This window comes from Larimichthys crocea, chromosome XI (genome assembly GCF_000972845.2).
Source record: "Larimichthys crocea isolate SSNF chromosome XI, L_crocea_2.0, whole genome shotgun sequence".
Lineage (NCBI taxonomy): Eukaryota > Metazoa > Chordata > Actinopteri > Sciaenidae > Larimichthys > Larimichthys crocea.
This window is the reverse complement of record NC_040021.1, coordinates 19,777,477-19,800,078: the sequence shown is the minus strand read 5'-3', so window position 1 is coordinate 19,800,078 and position 22,602 is coordinate 19,777,477. Positions and strand designations below refer to the sequence as shown.

The 22,602-nt window shown below is 41.2% G+C and overlaps 3 protein-coding genes across 4 annotated transcripts; all 3 read right to left on the bottom strand.

The window, feature by feature from the left end:
• Positions 1-859: 859 nt before the first annotated feature.
• cdhr5-rs (cadherin-related family member 5, related sequence) lies at positions 860-6,445 on the bottom strand. The gene is made up of 13 exons (XM_019271174.2): positions 6,374-6,445; positions 6,203-6,295; positions 5,580-5,666; positions 5,383-5,493; positions 4,844-5,008; positions 4,389-4,479; positions 3,892-3,998; positions 3,602-3,802; positions 3,402-3,524; positions 3,111-3,189; positions 2,507-2,700; positions 2,117-2,137; positions 860-1,520 (listed from the first exon to the last, which is right to left on the bottom strand). The coding sequence occupies exons 1-13, from the start codon at positions 6,443-6,445 to the stop codon at positions 1,074-1,076; spliced, it is 1,791 nt and encodes a 596-aa protein (XP_019126719.2). The 3' UTR covers positions 860-1,073.
• Positions 6,446-10,674: 4,229 nt separating this feature from the next.
• On the bottom strand, positions 10,675-17,556 carry drd4-rs (dopamine receptor D4 related sequence). Of its 2 annotated transcripts, none has more exons than XM_010754838.3 (7): positions 17,500-17,556; positions 15,636-16,550; positions 14,926-15,046; positions 14,586-14,850; positions 14,403-14,515; positions 13,034-13,710; positions 10,675-11,443 (listed from the first exon to the last, which is right to left on the bottom strand). In XM_010754838.3, the coding sequence occupies exons 4-7, from the start codon at positions 14,823-14,825 to the stop codon at positions 11,241-11,243; spliced, it is 1,233 nt and encodes a 410-aa protein (XP_010753140.2). In that variant the 5' UTR covers positions 14,826-14,850; positions 14,926-15,046; positions 15,636-16,550; positions 17,500-17,556; the 3' UTR covers positions 10,675-11,240. The 2 variants fall into 2 exon arrangements, with proteins under 2 accessions (XP_010753140.2, XP_019126748.1); XM_019271203.2 differs by having other exon boundaries at positions 14,937-15,046.
• A 3,563-nt stretch (positions 17,557-21,119) lies between these two features.
• Positions 21,120-22,561, bottom strand: atp6v1f (ATPase H+ transporting V1 subunit F). Its single transcript, XM_010754832.3, has 2 exons — positions 22,258-22,561; positions 21,120-21,579 (listed from the first exon to the last, which is right to left on the bottom strand). Exons 1-2 carry the CDS (start codon positions 22,413-22,415, stop codon positions 21,378-21,380), a joined length of 360 nt encoding a protein of 119 aa, XP_010753134.1. The 5' UTR covers positions 22,416-22,561; the 3' UTR covers positions 21,120-21,377.
• Between the last annotated feature and the right edge of the window lie 41 nt (positions 22,562-22,602).

Sequence of the window (22,602 nt, the reverse complement as noted above, 5' to 3'; positions counted from 1 at the left end):
GTACAGGGAGTGACACCCTCTGTCCTTAGACCCTCGGTTCCAGTGAGGAAAAACTTGTCCACAAAAACCTTTAACAGGGAGAAAAGGTGGTCTCTCCTAATCAGACCAGGTTTTCCCCAGAAAGGTGTCCAATGATCTATGAAGCCCACATCGTTTGCTGGACACCACCTCGACAGCCAGCGGTGAAATGACGACATGCGGCTAAACATGTCATCACTGGTCACATTGGGGAGGGGACCAGAGAAAACTACGGAGTCCGACATTGTTTTGGCGTATTCACACACCGAGGAAACATTAATTTTAGTGACCTCCGATTGGCGTAACCGGGTGTCATTACCGCCGAATAACAGTCTTACTGTATTTACATTTATCTTTAGCCAGCAGTTTCAAATTAGACTCGATATGGCCCCCGGGATGCATTCTGGTTTAATAAACCCAGAACAAACGATAGATAGATAGATAGATGGCTTCCTTTAACAGAACCAATGGTTTGTAATTCATGTTACATTACCTTATTAAGTTGCTGCAATCTTGTTTTGTTGTGAAATACTGACATTTATTTAATATTGTTTTTTCATTTTTTATTTTTGTTTGTACAAATCAAACCCAAATCACCATCAAACCCATTTTCATTTGTGGAAGCATCAATTAACACTGACAGACTTATTTGTCTGCATGAAAATAAACACTATAAAAGACAACACGATTAAAACATCATAAAGCTAATGTAATGATCATGATTCAAACCTGATTAAAACCTGATTAAAACACGATAAACAAGTCAAAATCTGATTTAAGCATGGTTACAATATGATAAACAACATTTTAAAATAATTTTAGCATGATTTGATAACCCGATTTAAACATGATAATTATGTCATGATTAAAATATGACAAATATGATTTAAACATTATGAACCAGTTTTAACATGATAAACCATTTTTAACATGATTAAAACACGATTAAAACATGATAAACAAGATTTATGAATTTTCAGGAGTGAGGAATTCTTGACTGAATTTTTTCTGGTCTGTGATTGGCTTCTGAACTCGGCTTCAGACACAGAGCTCGTCTACCTGTAGAGGTCCTCTGTCTCCTGTAATCTCTCCCCTGACCCCTGGTTAGTTTTCATGTCATGTCTCTGAAGAGTCTCTGTGTTCACTGCTGTGATGTCATCATCATGACCACCTGTAGACTCACCTGTGGACACACAAGTTGTCTGTATGGCTTCTCTAACATCAGATAATCTGAGGGTTTCAATGGTCTTTGTCACCTCAGGTGGACCTTCTGATTTTTCTTGGACAGAAAACAAATTAGAATGAAGTGTTGATCTTCCTCCAGGATCCCCGGTGACCAGGTTTGATGTTGATGATGATGATGATGATGATGGAGGAAGAGGAAGCTGAGAGTGTTTCCTGGTGTAGACTCCCTGTCTGCCGTGGAAGCTCTCTGATGGTGAACATGCTCTGTTGTTGTATGAAGTCTCATCCACAGAGAACACAGATTGACTGGAGCTCACCTGGTAGTCACAAACACACTGATTTCAGTCCCATAGATTTAAGTTGTCAACCATTTACACAGTTCTGGGTCACTGTTTATAACTTTACAACTGTTTAGAACTTTAAAGTGTTCACAACATTTCAGTAAAACAGGTTAGGTGATGTTCATGTTGATACATGTTGATACAACTTATTTTTATTATTTTTCATTTATTTTAACTGTCAGCATGTTGATGAAATCATTCTTCATGACTGCACATGATATGTGTACCTGGAACACTGTCCAGTTCTCTGATTAGCTGCTGTGGTCTGTTATTACATGAAACTCGTGTTGAAATTAATTTTAGTCACAGTATGACATTCTGGATGTGTAAATGCAGAGCAGCTCATTTTAGACAGAAAACTAGATACTTCATTTAAAGTTCCTAATTTGATGACAAATTTTAAAAAATCGCAGATTTGTTCCTGAAACCAATCACATGAACACAGGGCTCTAATCTCGACACCACAGAAAAACTTTCACTACACTGATGTAGGCTCTTAACAGAAGCACATCACAGGAAGTCTGCACAACCAATCACAGTATCACATCACTGAAGAGCAGGTTTAAACTCACCATCTCAAACCCCAGTAAACTCTACAGGAGAAGATGTAACAGGAAATATAAAGAGTCTAAATCTTTTAGAACATCAGAACATAAACACACAGTTCTTTTCTTCAACAACATGTATTTGTTGAAGATGATAGAAGATAACTGTCCTGATTTAAAATAGCTTTAATGACACTTTTGTCATAAACACAACAATCACACATCACCTGAAATGTTGATCTGTTTCAAGTATTTGGGTTTTGAGTCAGGACAGAAGTCCTGTTTATGTCCAATATTGTGTCCTAGCTGTTTTTAGCTAAATGCTTGACTGTGACTTGCCTGTCTGCAGAAACTTTTATAATAGTTATAGAGAAAAAACTCAAAATGTAACTCAAAAACCATTTTTAAGGGTCATACCACGTTAGGATGTTTTCCGAGGGAGATTGCTGTGTGTTCATCTGTGTTTGTTTGTCGTCTTCTCTTCACGGTCCGAAGCAACAGAAACAGAACTGATGACAAAAACAAGAGCAAGATCATTGCTGCGATTCCTCCGGCCAGCCTGCTGTCCATATCTCCAAACAGCTGCTGCTCAGTGAATGCACCACGAGGGACTGAAACCACAAAAAGACTGTTAGTCTGTGAGCAGACCTTCAATTATAAATAGTTTCATTTGTGAAAGATGTTCAGTCATTTAAAACTGTAGTTTTAGACAAACAATGGCAGGAAATTAGTTGGGCTCTATTTTTTAGTGGATGAATCGACGTTTTGATCAGGCTTTACAGAGCCTTCATAAAGAATCTTCTTGTTTCAACATGTTATCCTGATGAGCTACTAACAAGGAGGTGGCGGAGATGATGACTGTTATCTCATTAAGGAAACAGATGATCACTGATGAGTATGACCAATCAGAGATAAGTGGAGCATGATGAATCAACCATTTATATATAGCATTTCAGTTTACATCCCACTGTTCCTCCACAGGAAGTGTGTGTGCAAGACTTCCTGTTGGTGGGGTTGTCACCTGCTTGTCCTCTCTGCAGGACTTCGACGTCCACTGAAGCTGAAACTTCTTCTCCTGATTCTTCGTCTCTGGCGACAACCTGCAACAACCAAACACGTTTCATGTATGTGTATCAGAACATGTCACATACATGTGTATCAGAACATGTCACATACATGTGTATCAGAACATGTTATATACATGTATCAGAACATATGACATACATGTATTAGAACAACTCACATACATTTAGCAGAACATGTGTGTATCAGCTTGAACCGGTAAGATAATGATTATAAACAGGTAATTCACCTGAAGTATGTGTCTGTCAAATGCACGCAGTTTGTCCGTCTTGGCAATCAGAACACCCCCCTGGGTCACTTGGTACAGTCCAGATGGAGGATTCAGAGCATAGTGGATGTTTGGATTCAGGCCCTGTGATTGGACAGCAGTAATGACTAAGCAAGTGTCATACAGGTTATGAAACAGGGTAGGCCAGCAGGTGCTCTTACATCAGTGAAGTCACGGTCTGACACTTGGACCTGTAACACCTGGTTCCCATAAGTGGAGACGATGGAGGCAGGGCTTGAGCTCTGGATGATGAAACCTTTAAAGGTGGTTCTGTTGAAGACCGGAGGGAAGATGTTCTCACTGAGAACTCGGATCAGAGCCGACGCCAGGCTGTACTTTAGCCGGTCATCCACTTGACAAACCTGTAGGGGGGATACAAGTCTGTACTTAGACTCTTTGTTCTGTCATGACTATTTTCAATAAAACAGGAATCAGGGAGTAGTGTTGTTACCATGATGTTGAGGGTGAAGTTTGCCGCCACTGGTTGACTGTTCAGAGGTCTCGTTAATCTGATCTCACCTGTACTGTTGTTGATCACGAACCTGCCCTGGTCATCACCTGCTGACACACAAACACAACTGTACACACCTGTACACACCTGTACACACAGACTGAATGTCAGCAGCACCACAACACAGCTGAGCTACACTTTGGAGATGTTCAGGCTCGCAGAAACATAATGAGTCTTATTTTCAGATGATGAACCACAAATAATTATTGTTATACTAACTATGTCGTTCACATGACCATAAAAGGTCGAGATCGGACAGTTATGTCCTTGTTTTGTCACCTGAACTTCTGATGGGGATAAAAGAACCATTGTTTTAACTTGTACAATGTAACACATTGCAGAAAGCTTCAGTAATCTTTTGTTGACAGACTGAATTTAAACATTGTGGTCTGTAATCACAGCTTGATCATGTATGACACATGGAAATGTTATCTGACCTGACAGGATGGTGTAGATCAGAGGAGTATTGATTCCTCTGTCTCCATCTTCTGCTCTGATTGGACCAGGAGAAAACTCCAGAACTATGCCCTGAAACACAAGACAAATACACAGCTCCTGTCAGTTTACACCCACCGTCTCCTTTATTATTATTATTTTCTACATTCTAGAAACACTGAAGACATCAAACTATGAAGTAACACGTAAGAATCATGTGTTCAACAAACGTGTAAACAAAGAACAACATGTTTTAAATTTTATGTGATGACAGCTTTGAGTTATTTCATAGTTTGATGTCTTCAGTGTAAAAAAAAAAAGCACTGAAGGAGAAGGTAAGTCCAAACTTTTGACTACACTGTGCATGTTGACATGTAAATAAAACATCTCAGTTACTCTTGGATATTAATGTTACCAGAGCATGAACCCTGTGTTACCTCCTGTTTCAGGTCTTTACCTGCTGTTTGTGTGTGATGTTGGTGGTGTAGGTGGGGTTCATGCAGACAGGAACACCTGGAGTGACAGGTGTACAGGGCAGGAAATGAGGATACTGGTCATCTCCATCCTCGATGTTCACCGTCAAAACAGCAGACGTATTAAACTTGTCCACAGTGTTTGTTTCCTGTTTCATACGAAAGGTTTGTACAAAATGTTTTTTACTCACCAAGTCCATTTATTTGATTTTATTGGTTTTAATTAAAAAAGATGTTTTGAATTAATTCTCCACTTTTAAATTATTTTAAATAACAATTTTGGTAGTTAAATGGCTTTTGATTTAAGTTTATTTGATTATAGAGAAAAAATCTAACTTTGTAATCATCATCACAGCCACAGTAGGGCGCTGTGGTGTTTTGACTTTATTCTTTTGCTTTGTTTGTTTATTTGTCTTTCTTTCTTTCTTTATTTCTTGGGGTTTGAAATAACTTTCTGCGTTATGTTAAAGCTGAAAGCTGCTATTTGATATTTAAGCATCATGTTAGTAACTATGAGTGTTACCTGGGCCCAGAGGATCACCTTCAGCTGAGTTCTGGTCTCATAGTCCAGAGGTTTGTTCAGGACTACGTTTCCACTGTTCGGCAGATCGATCCTGAAGAAGGATGCATCAGGCTGCAGTGACAAGTGACAGGAATCAGGTGAGTTCATAAAGACATATAAAGACATGGACAGAATATATGGACTTAGCACCACCTTACCAATGATTGGTCAATGATGTATGTAATCATGTCTCCATCTGTATCAATGGCCTTCACTGTGAAAACCACAGAGTTCACAGTTGTCAGCTGCAGACACAGAAAATGGCCGTCATTATAAATACTAAACAAGAAGTATTATTTTTTATTGTATGTCAGTCAGCACTTTTATATGAAAATTACTTCATATAAATTTAGTTTTTCTGATGAACACAAATATGTATTTAAAGTATTTTAACTTGTTTATTTATTCTCTTTCTGACAGTGAGACATCATTAACGTTGACTCTAAAATTACTGAGTTATTGATCCCTCATACATGCTTCATACTGAACAGGTCATCATAAAAGCAACACTATCAACAACCTCACGTGTAGTTTTGAGCTCTTGTCTGACTTTTGTTTTGTTTTTGTTTTATTTGGTAGAAACAGCAATTTTACCTCATCACCCATGTTTAACTTTGTTCTGTTGGGTCAGGCTTAGGGTTAGATAGATAGATAGATAGATAGATAGATAGATAGATAGATAGATAGATAGATAGATAGATAGATAGATAGATATACTTTATTTATCCCAAGCTGGGAAATTATAGCTTTTTATAGGTTGGGGTTAGTCGTCCATGTTTACCTCACTGATGGTGAACGGTTGAATCGTCTCTTTCAGGAATTTTGGTCTGTTGTCGTTTTCATTCACAATCTCGACCAGGATTCTGTACTGACTCTGAGGAAACAAACAAAACAGATTTACACCTGAGGACATGTATTTCCTGTTGTTGTTAATGTTAGACAGGTGACCTACCTGTATGACACCATCCTCAGAACAGGTGAGCTCTGCTATCAGCACTGATCCCTGAACCTGAGTCACAAACATAGCAGCTTAAAAGTGAATTGATAACTGGTGAAATGAAATGTTTTAAAGGATACATTTATATTTATGTTTTATGTTTTACTACATCATAATCATGATCATGTGTTTATATAAAGGAAGTTCCACTTTGATAAAAGATAAAGCTTTTCGTCGTTCATTCATTTTTCATTTATCTGAGTAAAATATTTACTGCAGATTATCCAGGTGATTTAAACTACAGGTGAGACAAGTTTAAAAGATCCAGATCCAGTTGTACCTCTCGGTCGAGGACTCTGGAGGCTGAGGTGTTCAGTCTGATGGTTCGACCCTCTAAATAGAACCAGTCAGCGTTGTTCCCAGACAGACAGAGTCGGACGGTGTTGGCTCCTGGTTCTGCGGTGATACTGAGGTGGGCGATGAACTGACCCGGGGGGCTATTCTCTCTGACTGCCGCAAAGATGTCCGATCCTCCCAAACACAGACTGGCTAAGGATGAGACAGAGTAAGAACCAGGACCAGATGTTTATGGTACTGACTGAAATTTGTCTGGATCAATACTCATCATCAGTTTTGAGTACAATGTAGACCCAGTGATAGATCAAGAGTATGATTGTGGAGGGGGTGTGGTGCATCAGCTGCAGGGGAGAGGTGTGGGGATGGCTAAAGCCTAAAATACACTGCATGCGGAACGGCTCCGGAACAGCTCCGTCACGGTGACTGAGCCGATACGTTTCAGTGTTAGTCAGTGTGTCAGCTCACACAGTCTCCATCCCCGCTGTGTCACGGCTCCAGAACGACTGCGGCGTCCGGCAGCCCTCCGCAACACATACGCAGAGCTTCTATTGTTCACGGAGCCAGAGCACGGCGCATAAATTCAGCACAGAGCAGATTGTGCAGGGAAGGAAATCAGCTACAAAATACAAAATAAAACCCCGGTTGAGTTTCAAAATAAAATACTCTGATCGAGTTTCATTACAAGAACAAGTCATAATGGGCGGGGCCGACCTGAAGTCAACAGGTGAGGGGTTTTCAGGTGTAATCATTGATGACACCTCACATCCTTTTTATAAGGACACCAGAAAAAAGATGCGGCGTGGAATGCCATCGCAGGAGTCACAGAGACTACAGCCGGAAATATCGCGTGATTATGCGTGAAATCGCAAGATCTTGTGCGTTCTCGCAACGCTCGGTAGACAGCGGAGATGCACCTGAGCGCATCACAAACGGATCATGTGTGAGTTGGCAGAGTACGCAGCCGTTCCCGAGCGGAGCCATTTTGTAGCCGTTCCGCATGCTGTATATTTTAGGGGTCAGGAGAGCAGCGCCAGGGAAGATGGTTAGCACACCTGCACCCAGTTAACTAATCACTTTCCCTTTTAACAGTAGCTTGCTGCACCTGGTGAGAGAGACGGCACCCAGACGGCAACAAGAAGGGGGAAACAAGAAGCCTGCGAATAGCTGGAGTGTTTTGTGTTTTGCCTGGCGTGCCAACAATAATAAAAACTACCATAGCGGTATTTGTCTGAAGTGCGTCTTTGTGCTGAAGAACCCACAGTGGCAGCAGATTTGCCACACTGGTGCCCAACCTACCGCAGCAAGGAACACGAGGCACAAGATGACAGAATCGCAGCAGGTCCAGCCAGTGACGGCCCTTGCCCAAATGTTTGTGGAGCTGAAACTAGGCTGTGGTGAACAGGCAGCAATTGGCTGCTCTCCATTCCCAGATGGAGAGGCAGACCCAGCTGCTGGAGGCAATGTTGTCCCAGGCGGGGACAGAGTCACTAGCCCCCTTGCTCTCTGGTATGACCCTCCACAAGATGGCAGAAACCAACAATCCCCAGTCGTTCCTCGAAATGTTCGTGCGGCTGGCTGAGGGCAGAGTGGGCCATGTGCTGCTACCCCTATTATCAGAGGATGTGCAAACAGTGGCGCTTGGCCTGCATGCCTCCTCTCACAAGCAATACAGGACATCAAGAGTGCTGACCTCGACCATTTAGGTCACTCTACTGAGGACCATCGCTGCAGGTTTCGAGGGACCAAGCTGGTTCCCACTGACTGGCCATCTACACCCAGCAGCTGAGAGATGCAGCAAATAGATGGTTGCAGCCGGGGGAGTCCACGGACAAGAAGCTGCTGCTGGGCAAAATCGGGCTGGAGCAGTTTGTGGAGGGGCTCCCGACCGTCAGTGGCAGCTGCCCCACACAGTGGCAACAGTTGAGACAGATGTTGAGAGATTAAATAAGAAAACCTTGCAACATTAATGGCGTTTCAGCATTAATAATAAAAACTATCTGTAATCTGACGTGCGTCTTTGTGCTGAAGAACCCACGGTGGCAGCAATAATCACAATTACGTAGATGAAGAGTATGATGTGCACACTGACCTCTGACCCTCACAATGGATCTTACCTGTAACAACATGATAAGATAACCTGAGAGCCACCTGCCAGAGCAGCAGCCTGCAGTGTCTCAACATCTTCCTCCACCTCTACGTCCACACCTCCACCTGAAGAGCAGACGTCAAGTTGAAAGCCAGATGACTTTGACCTGAAGATGGCACCACAGGTCATGTTCCAACAGTTGTTCTCAGCTTCTATCAGTGATCACAGCTGTTTAAACTAAAGTACAGTCACTGTTATAGTTATAGTACAGCCACTGTAAAGTTGAAGTACAGTCTTGGTCAGACACTGTTTTCATTGATTATCATTATTGTTGTTGTCTACTTCCATGAACACTAACACATACAACAACATTTACATATACATGAAGATAACAATCACTCACTCCTCACTCCTTTTGGTCTACAGACAGACGGTGTCTCTCGCCCACAGTCCGTTCAGGTCTCCTGCACTCGGCTGCATGTAGTCATTGTTTCATGTTTTCAGTCTGAGTGTATTGTTTAGCTTTTTCCCTCCGAGAGACTGTGTGTGTGTGTGTGTGTGTGTGTGTGTGTGTGTGTGTGTGTGTGTGTGTGAGCACATTAGCTTAGCAGAGGGCTTAGAGAGCATTAATGAGCAGGGTAAGTAGGCCAACATGCTGCAGGACTTTACACCAACAGGAGGCCAACTGTTTGATAGCATTTAAGCTAACTGTGACACTCATATGTACTTCAAGGTAAATACACTGATAACATTATCAGTGTAAAACAAAACATTGTTACAGATGCTAAAGATACAGCATCTGTTTGACATAAAGGCAGATTGATTTGTTCTCAATGGTTAATTGAGTTGTTTCCATTCCGACTACAGTTAGTTAAAACATAACTCAGAAAAGTAAATATGATGATCCCTGTGAAGGTTTGATTTCAGAAAACAATCAATAAAGAACAAATTATCCAGACTGACGAAGATGATGAAGAACAAATGATGGAAAAATATTATTAAAACATGTGTTAAGAGTTGACAGTCCAGTGAAGAACTCGACTGCATTTGGAAGCCGTCTGGACTGAGAACACAACTGAATGTTCCTCATTCACATCACTATGGATGAAATACAGTTTTGGCCATCAACAAGCACTGCTTCCCCTTTGGATAAAAGTCAGGAGGCATTAACAAACACAGAAACTCTACAACCAGACCATCAGTCATCATCCATCCTCCATCTGTAACCTCTTCTCCTCATCAGTGTCATGGTTGGTGGAGCCTATCCCAGCTGACTTTGGGTGAGAGGCGGGGTCCATCATGGACAACTCTCCAGCTCATCATAGAGACAAACAACCACTCACACTCGAGTACAGCAAAGTACTTCAACGGAGTTGATGAGGCAGTGTGAAACATGAGACAAACTGAACTGGAGTCCGATCATGAATGAAGCGCTGCTTTCAGGTGAAGTTTTCTCCAGCAGCTTCTGCAGTCTTTGAAGGTTTCACATCTCTGAGGTGGAGAAACTTTTTGTGGACTGATGATGCGCTTCCTGCCACAGAGTCAAATCTTCTGACAAACATGTTCAAAAGCACTATGAAGAACGCGTGAAGACAACAGACTGTACAGGAAGGTGAGCGTGAGCCACATCTCCCTGTGACACTTTGTTTATATTCTTTAATCTTTAAATTATTTAAATTATTTTATTTTATTTCATTGCTACATTGATGATGAAGTCACATTTTTCATCTTTATATATCCTTCATTGAACAACACTATAAGAGAGCACAGGGAGAAGAATCTTAGATGTAGTCCATCTTCTGATTTTGCTTTCACATCAATAACATAAAAACTTCTTCTTTTACATTGTCACAATAAAAACGTTCAGGCTTCTTTTAATAATTTGCAGTTTATTTTATATATTTAGAGAATTTATAAAAACAAAACATGAATGTGGTTCAAATAAAGCTGAAACTGTGCAGACAGAACTAAATCCTTTGTTTTCTTTATGGAGGTCTGAACACGTTTACTGCAGGTTACATGTATGAACCATGTTACCATGGTAACCCCTGTGGTTTCTATGGTGTTTGAGCACAGAAAGGCAGTGTTGTCCCCCTCCTCTTTCAGAGATACTTGTTTCATCAGTTCACTTGTTTATGCAATAAAATTGTTTTTGTTTAATATTTACCAACATCATGATCACTTTCACAATAAAATGCATTTCCCTCTTTAATAACCTTTGCAAAAAATACATTTTCCTGTTCACAATATTTCATGTGTAATATTTCGACAAAAATAAACTCCACCTTTAAAAACATGAAAAGACATTTAACAATTCTGTATGTTTACAGATTTTATGCATCTGGGCTGTATGGACAGTAATGTGATTACTGGACAGTAATGTGATTACTGGATAGTCTGAGATGGTCTGAGGACGGTCAGTTTAAGACCATTTTAGTCTCACATCTGACAGCAGAGCAGTTTGTGAAAGACATTCCTGAACTCAACGTTAAACGCTGTATAGATGATTGGGTTGATGGCGCTGTTGACATAGCCAAGCCACGTTACCACGGAGATGAGGGTGGGGCTGATGTCACATGACTGACACAAGACCTTGGTGACGTGGACGACGAAGAAAGGTGTCCAACAGGCCAGAAACACACCTGGAACACAGAAGACAATTTTCATTTCTCTCAGAAGACTTGAACTGAAACTAAAGAAACTGTAAGCTGGAACCGGCTCCAGAACTAGCTCCAGAACTGCTCCAGAATTGGCTCCAGAACCAGGTCTAGAACTTGCTCCAAAAACGTCAGGTCTGACAATGAGCTGGAGATGGTTTGATATTTGTGTTTCTGTTCACAGGATGTCTCACTCGACAAGCTGTTATAAAGAAGAAGAACTTCTTTATAACAGACAACTGCAGTTGTGTCTCCTTTTAAGTGCTGCACGGGTGAGGGGGCGTGTTTTCAGAAGGACAGAGTACTTTTCACAGCCAGAACATCATTTGCGGCAGCTAGTAAACAGAGATGTAATTTTTTCCCCAATATCTTCCATCTTCTCCTTCCACACAGCTCCCGGCAGATCTATCAGTGTCTGGAATACGCCACAGTCGGAATTAAAACTCTCCAAGAGAAAGTGCTCCGTAGGTCCTCTCTCTCCAGATGTCCAGTGAGTGGCTCATAAGAACCAGCGACCAGAGGGACAGGTTCTCAATTGCCAGATCATGTTGAAAGTGGTCTTGGTCTCGCTCTCCAATCTGGGCTATTTAGCGGCTACAGGGACTTCTTGATCCGGGGGATGCCCGGTCAGGCTGGTTAAGGTCAAGTGATTTGGCATCACCAGGCTCAGCACTGCCCAGTCTTGGAACTCAGCATCTGTACAGCAGATGCCCCACTGTTTCACCCTCATTCCTCTGATACAGCCAGAGCTCACTCGTTTCATACTTGAACACATAGCCCCAATAGCCTTGCACTCCGTACGGCGCCAGAGACCATTCCTCATGCAGAGAATCGCACGGGGGTGATTACAGTCGACACAGATAGACTACGCTCTTCTTTGGAGCATCTCACATATCAGAGATGCGAAAACTCTCTTCTACTCAAAGTCAAGGTGGGGTTAGGGTTAGGGTTCATCAAACAGAGTTTGATGAAAGGTGTGGAGTATATCTCTCTCTTGTGTTGGACGTCAGAGGTCCAGGTCTGGCGAGATTGTAGGTCTAGACATCCAACACTTTACTACATAAAGGTCCTGAAAAGATCTGAAAAGTCTCAAAGACTCAAAAAGACTGTGTGGAGATGATCAGTTTAGAGATTTGAGATCAGTTTAAAGAGTTCTTTAAAATTAACTTGAGAACTCCAGAACTGAAGTGAAGACAATAGTCCAATGGTCAATCCCTGTTCATGGAGGGGAGACTACATTTATGGTTCCCAAGTTACTACAACAAATGTTTTTCAGTTCTGATGAAGTGTCATGTTTGGGTTCATGGTTCAGTGTTTCCTGTTTTATTTTGTAATTCTCCCCATGTCTGTATTCTGTTCTGTGAGTTCTGTGTTCTGTGAGTTTTGTGTTCTGTTCAATTGAACTTTTAGTTTTTCTCAGCTTTAGACTAGTTCTGGACTTGATTTGATTTGATTTGTTCTGGACTTGTCTTTTGTTGTTTTGACCCGCTGTGTGCATTGGGTCAATGATTGAATCCTGTAAACTCAAATGAAACGTTATGAAAATGCTTTGTGTTTTCTATTTTTGAAACTCACCGACGACGACTGGCAGAACCTTCATGGCTTTGCGTTCTCTCCCGCTTACTCTGCTGCTCTTACTGTTTCTTCTTCGTCTCTTTGCAGAGTTCTTCTTCAGGCTTTTCTCTCTCCTGCTTCCTCCCTCTCGCTTCTCCACGGGCTCACCGTCTGACATGGTGTCCACCTGTGTCATTGGGTTGCTCTCTGTCACGGCCCTGTCCAGCTGCTGCTCCATCGCTGGGGTCACTGAGAGTGTAGTCATAGAGACAGTGGATGGAGAGGTGGGGCTGAGGCTGGCCGGGGTGGCGTACACGACTTCGCCTTGACTCCCAGTCGTCCTGGCTTTAGCATGTCGTAAAGCCAAACCAAGCCGTAATGAGAGAGCTCGACGACTGGCTCGACCTTCCTGAGATCGACTGCGACCGCTCCAACGCCGCAGACCTCGAAACATCCAATAATACAAGAGGAGCATGACAGGACAAGGCACGAAGAAGGAGCAGATGGACGAGTACACCACAAAGCGCTCATCCTCCAGTTTGCACACGTTTGGATCCCGACCCGGCACCTGGTTCAGACCAAAGATGACTGGACTTGCCACACCCAAAGACAGCACCCAGGTAGCAGTGATGAGAGCTAGCTGACGGACACTGAACTGGTTCCTGTTGTACTTCAGAGGGAGCACCACTGCGATGTACCTGAACAGGTGAGGACAGGTGATACGGGACATTCTAAACTTGAGGTTTGAATTTTCTTGAAGGAGAATTAACAATGTGGAAACAGACTTTGGACTGGCCCCCAGGTTACATAACAGTCTTACAGTACAGTTGCTTTAGCCTCTTATCGTCGCTGCAGGCCTAACAAGGTGTTTAATTACATTTCCTCAACAAAAATCTGGTTATAATTACTTGTTATCTAACAAACTGCACTTCTATAAATGATTCCAGTTATCTCTAAGAAAGCAAGACATTTTCTTTAATAATCAGGAAAGATGATCGTCACATCATCAGAAATATTGATGAGTTTGGTGACTCATTCAGGCCAGAACGATGTCCTGTTTGAAAATTTTAATTAGCTCTACTGCAGTGTGATGCTAATGAAGTCTATTATCTCCCGTATGATGGTCATCACACTGTAATGAGGTGAACTCGTTACTCACGCAGTAAGAATGCTAATTTAAATATATGACAAAAATATCTGGGACTATCTTCATCTTCATCTGTACGTCATCAAAATGGATGAATCTTTAGAATTATATCAAAAAATATATTTATACATAACTTTATGAAGTTAAATGATATATCAGGATAAACATCGCTATTGATCAATATGGAAAAAAATCTTGTGATGAAATTTGTTATTAAACCATCCAGGTTGGAGGTGGACTCACCTGTCCACACTGATAGCACACAGATTGAGGATGGAGGCGGTACACAGCATTACATCCATGGTCATCAGAGCATCACAGATGGAGGTGCTCAATGTCCAGATACCTCCGAGAAACTGAACACATAAATAATGAAAAGTCCTCACATGTAGGCATAAATTCAGACTGGTCCTTATAAACACTAACCTCAGAGTAGACATAGAGCGGCAGCACCAACACTGCCAGCAGCAGGTCGGCCACCGCCAGGCTGATGATGAAGTAGTTGGTGGCAGTTTTCAGGGAGCGCTCAGTGAGCACGCTCAGACACACCAGGATGTTCCCCAGGATGATGACCAGGATTAGAGGGACGCCGAGGACTAAGGCCAGATAGTTGTAGTCCATCAGATCCATCTCGCCTGGAGGGCTGACAGGTGTCATATTGTCCATGATAGAGCACAGCTGCACTCAACATCTGGGCAGAGAACAGTCTGCTGTCAGGGTGTTTATGTGTCTCATACACTCGTACAGTATTGAGAATGTGTCTCACCTTGTTGTTACCTGTCCCAGGTGTTGTCTCAGTGCTCTGTGTGTCTCAGCAGGCTGACAGCCTGAGCTTGTATTCTTTAGATTTTTGTGTGTACTCATCATGATCAGGTCTGTTCTTCAGTCTGTAAATAATAAAACAGACAAGTGTCATGAATCCTCCACTGAAAATAACAGAACATTTGTTGTGTATATGACAGATATCACAGTGTGATTTGTGACTCATCTCATTTACTAATATTAGATTTAGAGCAGCAGCCGGAGCATCGGCTGTTTATGTTGCTGTGATGACTAAATATTTTTCTTCCAATCGGTTGTCGGTTCTGGACCTGCCAAAGACAATCAGACAGAGTCTGTTGATGTACCTGAAGACTCACTTTTATTCTCTGGCTTTGAATTGTGTAAAGTATGCATGAAATAAACCTACTATGGATGTCTGACCAGGTCTCAAGACAAGACAAAGTCTGCAAAGTTTGTCTGTTAACTTGTCTAGGTTGTAGAAATAGTGATGAATGAACAGAATAAAAATCATGACAAATTTTCAAATGAACAACCTGCATCACAGAATTTGGTGTTATTCTAAGTCTGGTGTTACCTGGAATAAACAGATTTATAGAAGTATATTACATTATAAATTAATTTGTTCTATTCATTATTATTAAAAATCCAGATTTTCTATAACAAAGTCAAAAGAATGAAAAGATTCAGACTCACAGTCAAAAGAACGTAAAATGTTTTCGTCTTCATGCAAAATCACTGATTTACTCCGTCTTCATCGCGTCATCCTGTTTCTTCTCTTCTTGTCTGCATTGCTTCTTGTTTGAAAGAAACATTTTTTTCTCATCTAGAAAATGATGCAGACACCATCATCTCTCTCTCTCTCTGTTTGTGTGTGTGTGTCTCTGTCTTGTAGCTCTGTGATTGGCTGACAGTAGTGATGTAACCCCTCGTCTCTCTCTCTCTTTGGTTGTTTCTTCACCGCTTTGATCTGATCTTTCTCTTCTTCAGTGGTGTTTCTCATTTGTGTATTGATTCAGATCAATTTAACAGTTTAACCCACCTGTCAATCAAAGCGTCCATGCTCTGCATAACTTTAAGCTGTAATATAATTTGAACAGGTGAGTTCTATAAAAATTCACCCTCATTCTGGCATCCTCAAAGGAAATACAATGGATGAGAGTTGATAAGGTGATATCAAAGAAGGGCTCCTGTGCTAATATGTAACTCCATCTGTAAATTGTTTGTTTATGATTGAAATAGCTTTGATTTGAAAAAATGACCCCCAATGCAAAAAATACAACTGATTTCTGTTTTCAATCCTTTAGAAACTATTGTAGTGTTTGAGAACTCAGAATAATCCGGAACACTATTTTGTGTTATTTTGCAAAAAAATAATAATCCTATTGACTACCAATTATATAGATTATTGAGGAGAAAAATAACAAAAACAGTATAATACTTTGGAACACAGTGTAGAGACTTTTAACATGGGAACTTATGGAGACTGACTCACTTCTGGAACCAGCCTCAAGTGGATGTTAGAGGAACTGCAGTTTGTGTCTTCACTTCCTGTGCTGACTCCACTTCACAGACATGGAGGTTGATGATTGGTGGTCACATGATGATCAGCTGATGTGATCACAGGTTAGTTTAATGCGGGTCAGCTGGGCTGTTCATGATTGCTTATCTAACATGTTGTTGATGGTTCAGACCTTCATAATGAACACTCCACATGTTAATGAGCTGTCTGTTAATGAGCTGTCTGTCATTTGCATTTGTGAGAGGGAACAGCAGAACGTCTTTCATCCTCGATCATGATGTGTCATAAATTATTCATCAAACCCTCTGGACAAATATCAAACCATAACAGCTGATGGACTCTTTAATTAAAACCATCTATAATTATACACGCACGATAAAGCATCAGCAGCTGGATTCAAGAAAATTGAGTGAAATTAATCAATTATTGAATTTAAGTTCATGTTTTTATATAAAATTTGTCTTAAAAAATATTTAAACTGAAATGTTTTAGTGAATGAAAAGAAACTGCTTCATGTTTGAATGAATGATGTCACTGATGAAGATGATGTGATGTCATAATTTGGTGTGATGTCATAGTGTATTATATTAGAATTGAAAATAGTTTCTGGTTCCTGTTGAAGCCAGCAGTGTTTCTTTAAATCTTCAGCTGAAGACACTTTGTTATAAATAATAAATAATAAATTTTACTGACTGAGAATAAAAACATGTTTTTATTTGTTTGTAGGAGGTCTGAGCACATTCATGAGGCTGAACTGCTGCCATCACGAGAAGAAAGAACAAATTATGATTTACACCAAACTGAGCTCAGAGCTTGTTCTGTTTGATTTGAACAACACTCTGCTGCCATGTATGATAATATGTATACATATCTAATGTATATATGTATATATAGACATATGCCATCAATCATGAACCTGTGAAACAAGAATCACAGTGAATAATAATAATAAACACATTGTGTTACGGTCACCAAGGAAACGCTGAGCACAGTGATGTCACTGATCAGTTTGTTTGAAAAAAAAGGGAGAAAAATTACATCATCAGATGTGGGCGTGTCCTCTGACATCACTTCCCGTGTCCAAAAGGATCTGAAGAAGTTCTTCCGGCTCGCTCGTCTCCTCCAGACTGAAGATCGTAACCCAGATTCATCAGAACACAAATACTGAGCTGACAGGAAGCAGGAGCAGCGACACTCATCCTCCTGTGGCATCAATAACGTTAAAGCAACGTTAGACTAACATCATGGACCACTGAACCTCCATCAGACACCAACCTGAGGCACTATCACACAGGTAACACTGTAGTCCACGTCAGCACCAATAACCTGAGAGTCAGAGAGAAGAAAGCCAACCAGGATGTGTACCCAAGCATGAGGCTGTTTTTTCACAGTAATTTCACGTTCAACGTGATTAATAAAGTTTCTAAAATCATTTCAATCATAAAAACATTTCTGAAAGAACACAGAAGTTTCTGACTGATGGACAACACTCAGCTGTATCGTACATGATACCTAAACCAAAAGAATGACAATGTGGACACAATCAGCTGAATGAGTTTCGTCTGTCGGATGGCCAGGCTCAGAGATCTGTCTAAAGGAACCAGCTGAGGTGTTTCAGGATCTGATCAGGATCTATCTGGACTCCCTCCTTTGGAGGTGTTCACACTAACAGGAGAGTCGAGGAGAGAACATGTAGTAATTAACAAAGACTGTAAACGAGCTTTGACTCACCCCGATGACCTGCTGTGTAGGAAGTCGCCGTCGTCGCTGCAGCAAAAGAAAACCATCAGATGAGACTCAAACGTTGATCTGAATATTGGTCGTTGATTATTGATGTTTTATTGGTGACAGACTGACCTGACTGAGTTCTGATTGGTTCTGTTGAGCTGTTGCAGATTCTCCTCTGACCTGCTAACACAGAAAGCATCAGTGTTGTGTGACCTCTGACCTCTATCGACAGTCTAACTCACGTCATCTCTTCATTCACTTTGTTGTTCTGATCCGCTTTAGAGGAATTCTAGGAGGCAGTTTAATAAATGCAGTTTATTGATTATTGATTTATCAGGGTCCAAACACAAAACACAAAAGTCTGACCCAACCAGACACCTGATGGAAGTAAAGGTGGTCTGAAGAAGTATAGTACATACTACATTACCCATGAGCCCCGGCTGATATTGGTGTGGAGCATTCAAAACAAAACGCCATGGTTACTGAATTTTCATGTTTTTTTAATCTTTAGCTTCAGCTCGCTTTAAGCGGGCACATCACAAAACATGGAGCTCTGTGATTGGACGTTCACCCTGGGAGTCGTAGTTAATTTGTTCACATTTGATTCTTGATGTTTTCTAACACAGTGACATCAGTGATCATCAGCTGATCAGTCCACAGCAGGTGAGATGACAACAATAACTCAACAGTTGTTTCCTGTCATTTCTTTCCGTTTCCAAACGGGTCCCTGGTGGCTCCGCCCGCCGTCTCGTCCCCGCCCCCCGCCAGGGTGGAGCCAAGGTTTGCAGACAAACAGGTAGGGAGGACGCATCTGATGGTGAGGCGGGGACAGGTAAAGATGGTGAGACAGGTAAAGATGGTGAGACAGGTTAGATTATTAACATAATGCATCCATCCACCATCTGTAACCACTTCTCCTCATCAGGGTCATGGTGGGTGGAGCCTATCACAGCTGACTATGGGTGAGAGGCAGGGTCATACATTTACACCTACAGACAGTTACAGTTCACCTGTTCAGGTTCATGTTCAGGTTCAGGTTCATGTGTTTAGACTGTGTGAAGCCACACACACACGAGAAGAACACGCAAACTACACACAGGAAGAACCATACCAGCATGACGCCCATAATATACGAAACATGTGATATATATTATCATAATGTATTACATGTGTTATATTAACATAACGTTTCATGTTTTAATCATCACGACACTGAAAAGAAAAAGATGAAAGTTTGATATAGGACATGTAGTGATGATGTCATCGCAGGAATTTCTTTCTTTATATCAAGATAATGACACGGTAACCATGACGACCACTGAAAACAGGTCAGTGTTTGGAGTTGAACACACAAAGCTCAACGTTTACACTGAATCTGCTGAATAAAAAAATCTTACACAAACCTGAAACAGAAAGTTTGAATTTGAAATTTAAACTGAAACCTGATTTTGAGAAAGTCAGAAAAGAATCCGTGTACTCTCACCTCTGGAACGTCGACATGTTTGGTGTGTTGGCTCTGACAGAGAAAATAAAACTTATTTTCAAAATAAAACACGCTTCTTTCTTATAGCTGCAGCAAATGTTTCATACAACTATTTCACAAAGTAACAAACTGAACACATAAAACTTAAATATAATGATATTTCAGATGTGTGTAATGTGTTGTATTCTGTATTTACTGTGTTAAGTCGTCCAGCGTGACGTTTTGATGAGACTCAAACCTGCAAACAAAACATAAGATTATTATTGAGTTAATTTATATCAAGATTTATTCTTATAATGTTGTTATACACATAAAATCACTTTATTAATACCTTTGTCATAAACACAGTCTAATCTCCTAAAGACATTTCTGTTTTCCTGATAACTACATTTATATATAATATATCTATATAAATACATAAATACATAATTTACAACATAAATATATATACATATATCTAAAATATATATTTTCTTTTGGCTGTCACAATCCTCTGAAGTTCTACATGATTACAAATAAGATCATTCTCAGATTTTGCACGTTTCTTTCATAACTGTCTAATTATGGAACAATCACAAATCAAATTTCTTTGACTAACTACGTCACAGTTACATACGTGATGACATACGTGATGACATACGTGATATATATATATATATATATATATAAAAGATAATATATTTCTTACCAGTCTTTGTCAGTCACTGTTGTTGAGTTTGTGTCCATGATGGGAATCGTTGTGTCTCTGTAATAATATAACAAGTTTTCTTCGGACCTGCTCATTAGTGAACGTGTCCAGATGTAATTTGGTGATATGTGAATAAAAGTGACTCACCTGGTGGAGTTTTTGTCGTCGTGCAGGTGAGCGCTCACAGTGCCATCACGTCTACAAACAGAAACATTGTCACATTTAGTTTGACACAACACAAGAACCAACAAACTGTCTGATTTTGAATGTTTGAGGTGTTCAGTCTCACCTGGAGCTGCTGAGTGACGGAGGAAGAGGACCAGCAGAGACCATCATCATCATCATCAGACAGAGAGCGACAGACTGAACAGACTTCATTATCAGATCCACAGCAGACAGACCTGAAACAGACGTTTCCCTGCGAGTCTCTTTATACAGAGTCAGATCGAAGCTTCAGACATGTGAAGGTCAGCTGAAGGTCAGCAGGATGAAGAATGAGCGCCCTCAGTGTTCTTTCAATATTTACTCAAACACACTTATCAGTGAGGTCATGAGAACTACTCTGAACTCATGAGTCCACGACGTCATGATGACATTAGCACACAGTGAAACCGTGTTGATCTTCAGTGTTTGAATGTTTGTTCAAACATGCGCGCGCACACACACACACACACACACACACACACACACACACACACTAAGTGTGAACCGTCAGGGCCTCTGTACAAGTCTAAACCAATCAAACGAGACCAACATCACTTTAATTTTCTTCAACATCACTTTTATTAAGTTAAGTTACTTTTTAAGTTAAACATGAGGAACAAACTGTTTATTTTCTCATCCATCACGACACATTTACAGACAACAAGAATAAAACATCACTGATTTCCTCAAACTCAAAGTTTCCAACCCAAGGAAGAACGAACGAGCACAGATCAACACGTTCACTAATGAATACTTTACAAACACACAGTCAGGGTCATTTCAACCATCACGACGTGGAAACACAGCCTTTGTTTATCGGAAGTCCTCGGCGGAAAACATGCCCTTGGCACGTCGCAGGATGGAGTCCTTGGACGCGTCGTACGGATGCTCTTTGGACGGGATCTCCAACACGGCTGGGATCGACTGCATGTGGGCGTCGATCGCATGACGGATCATCTCTGCAATGAACTGGTTAATGAGGATGATGCCAATGTCGTTACGCACCAAGAAGCTCCTGAAACAAGAAAAAGATGGTTGAAAAATCAGGTGATTAAGAAAACAGAAACAAACGAACAAACCTCCACATGTGAAAAAAGTTTCCATCTCAGAAACAAGTTGACGTGTTTTCTGCATTTTCATGTGTTGCTCAGGCGTTCCATGTGAGTGACACAGCTCATCATGCTTAGACTCATCACTGACTGAAGCCGACTCGTCTCTGTGAGCAGCACATGTATATTTATATTTATATTTACACGTTCCTTCCTTCTGTGTTCTCATATTTCTGTGACTCGTTTGCTGAATTTAACAATCTGATTTCTCTGATCTTAAGTTAGAGATGGAGATGAATCATTATGTGAGTTCATGCTCAGTACTTTATTATCGTTATTCTTGTTTAATGCGTCTGTGTTTTATTATTTTCTGTGATGTGACATTAAACCTGATCACATCATTAAGCCTCATTAATTAACTGTGACGCTGCTGATGGCTGAACACAGTTCGGTTCGATCTTTATGGGCTCGAGGTTCTGAGGCACTCACCGGTTCCGATCAGCTGTGACCTGGATTATTTACGTACCAGAGTGACGTCACACCCCTCGTGATCACACTGTTCTCATGACAGGAAATCAAAATCTAAACGTTAGTCTGAGGTTAGTCTGAGGTTGGTCATGGTTCCGGACGGGTTCGGTTCTTACTTGAACGTCTCTTCGATCTCCGTGATGCTCGTGTCCTTCTCCACCACCAGGAAATTGGGTTTCCGGTTCTTGTTGAGCTCACCGATCCCGCCGAGCAGGAAGCCCGTGCACGTGTCTTCGTCACCGATCACGGCGATCAGTTTCCCGCGTCCGGCCATGCCGAGGCTGCGAGCGTCGAACCGAACCGAGGAGAGAGGACAGAACTGAACCTGGAGCTGACGGAGGAGCGGGTCATGTGAGCAGGTCAGCTGATCACCACTTCCGCTTTAGATTAAAAGGTGCACGCACGTCATGACGTCATGACAAGGCAACGGGCTGCCTTCAGGAGCACGTCGTAAATGTCAG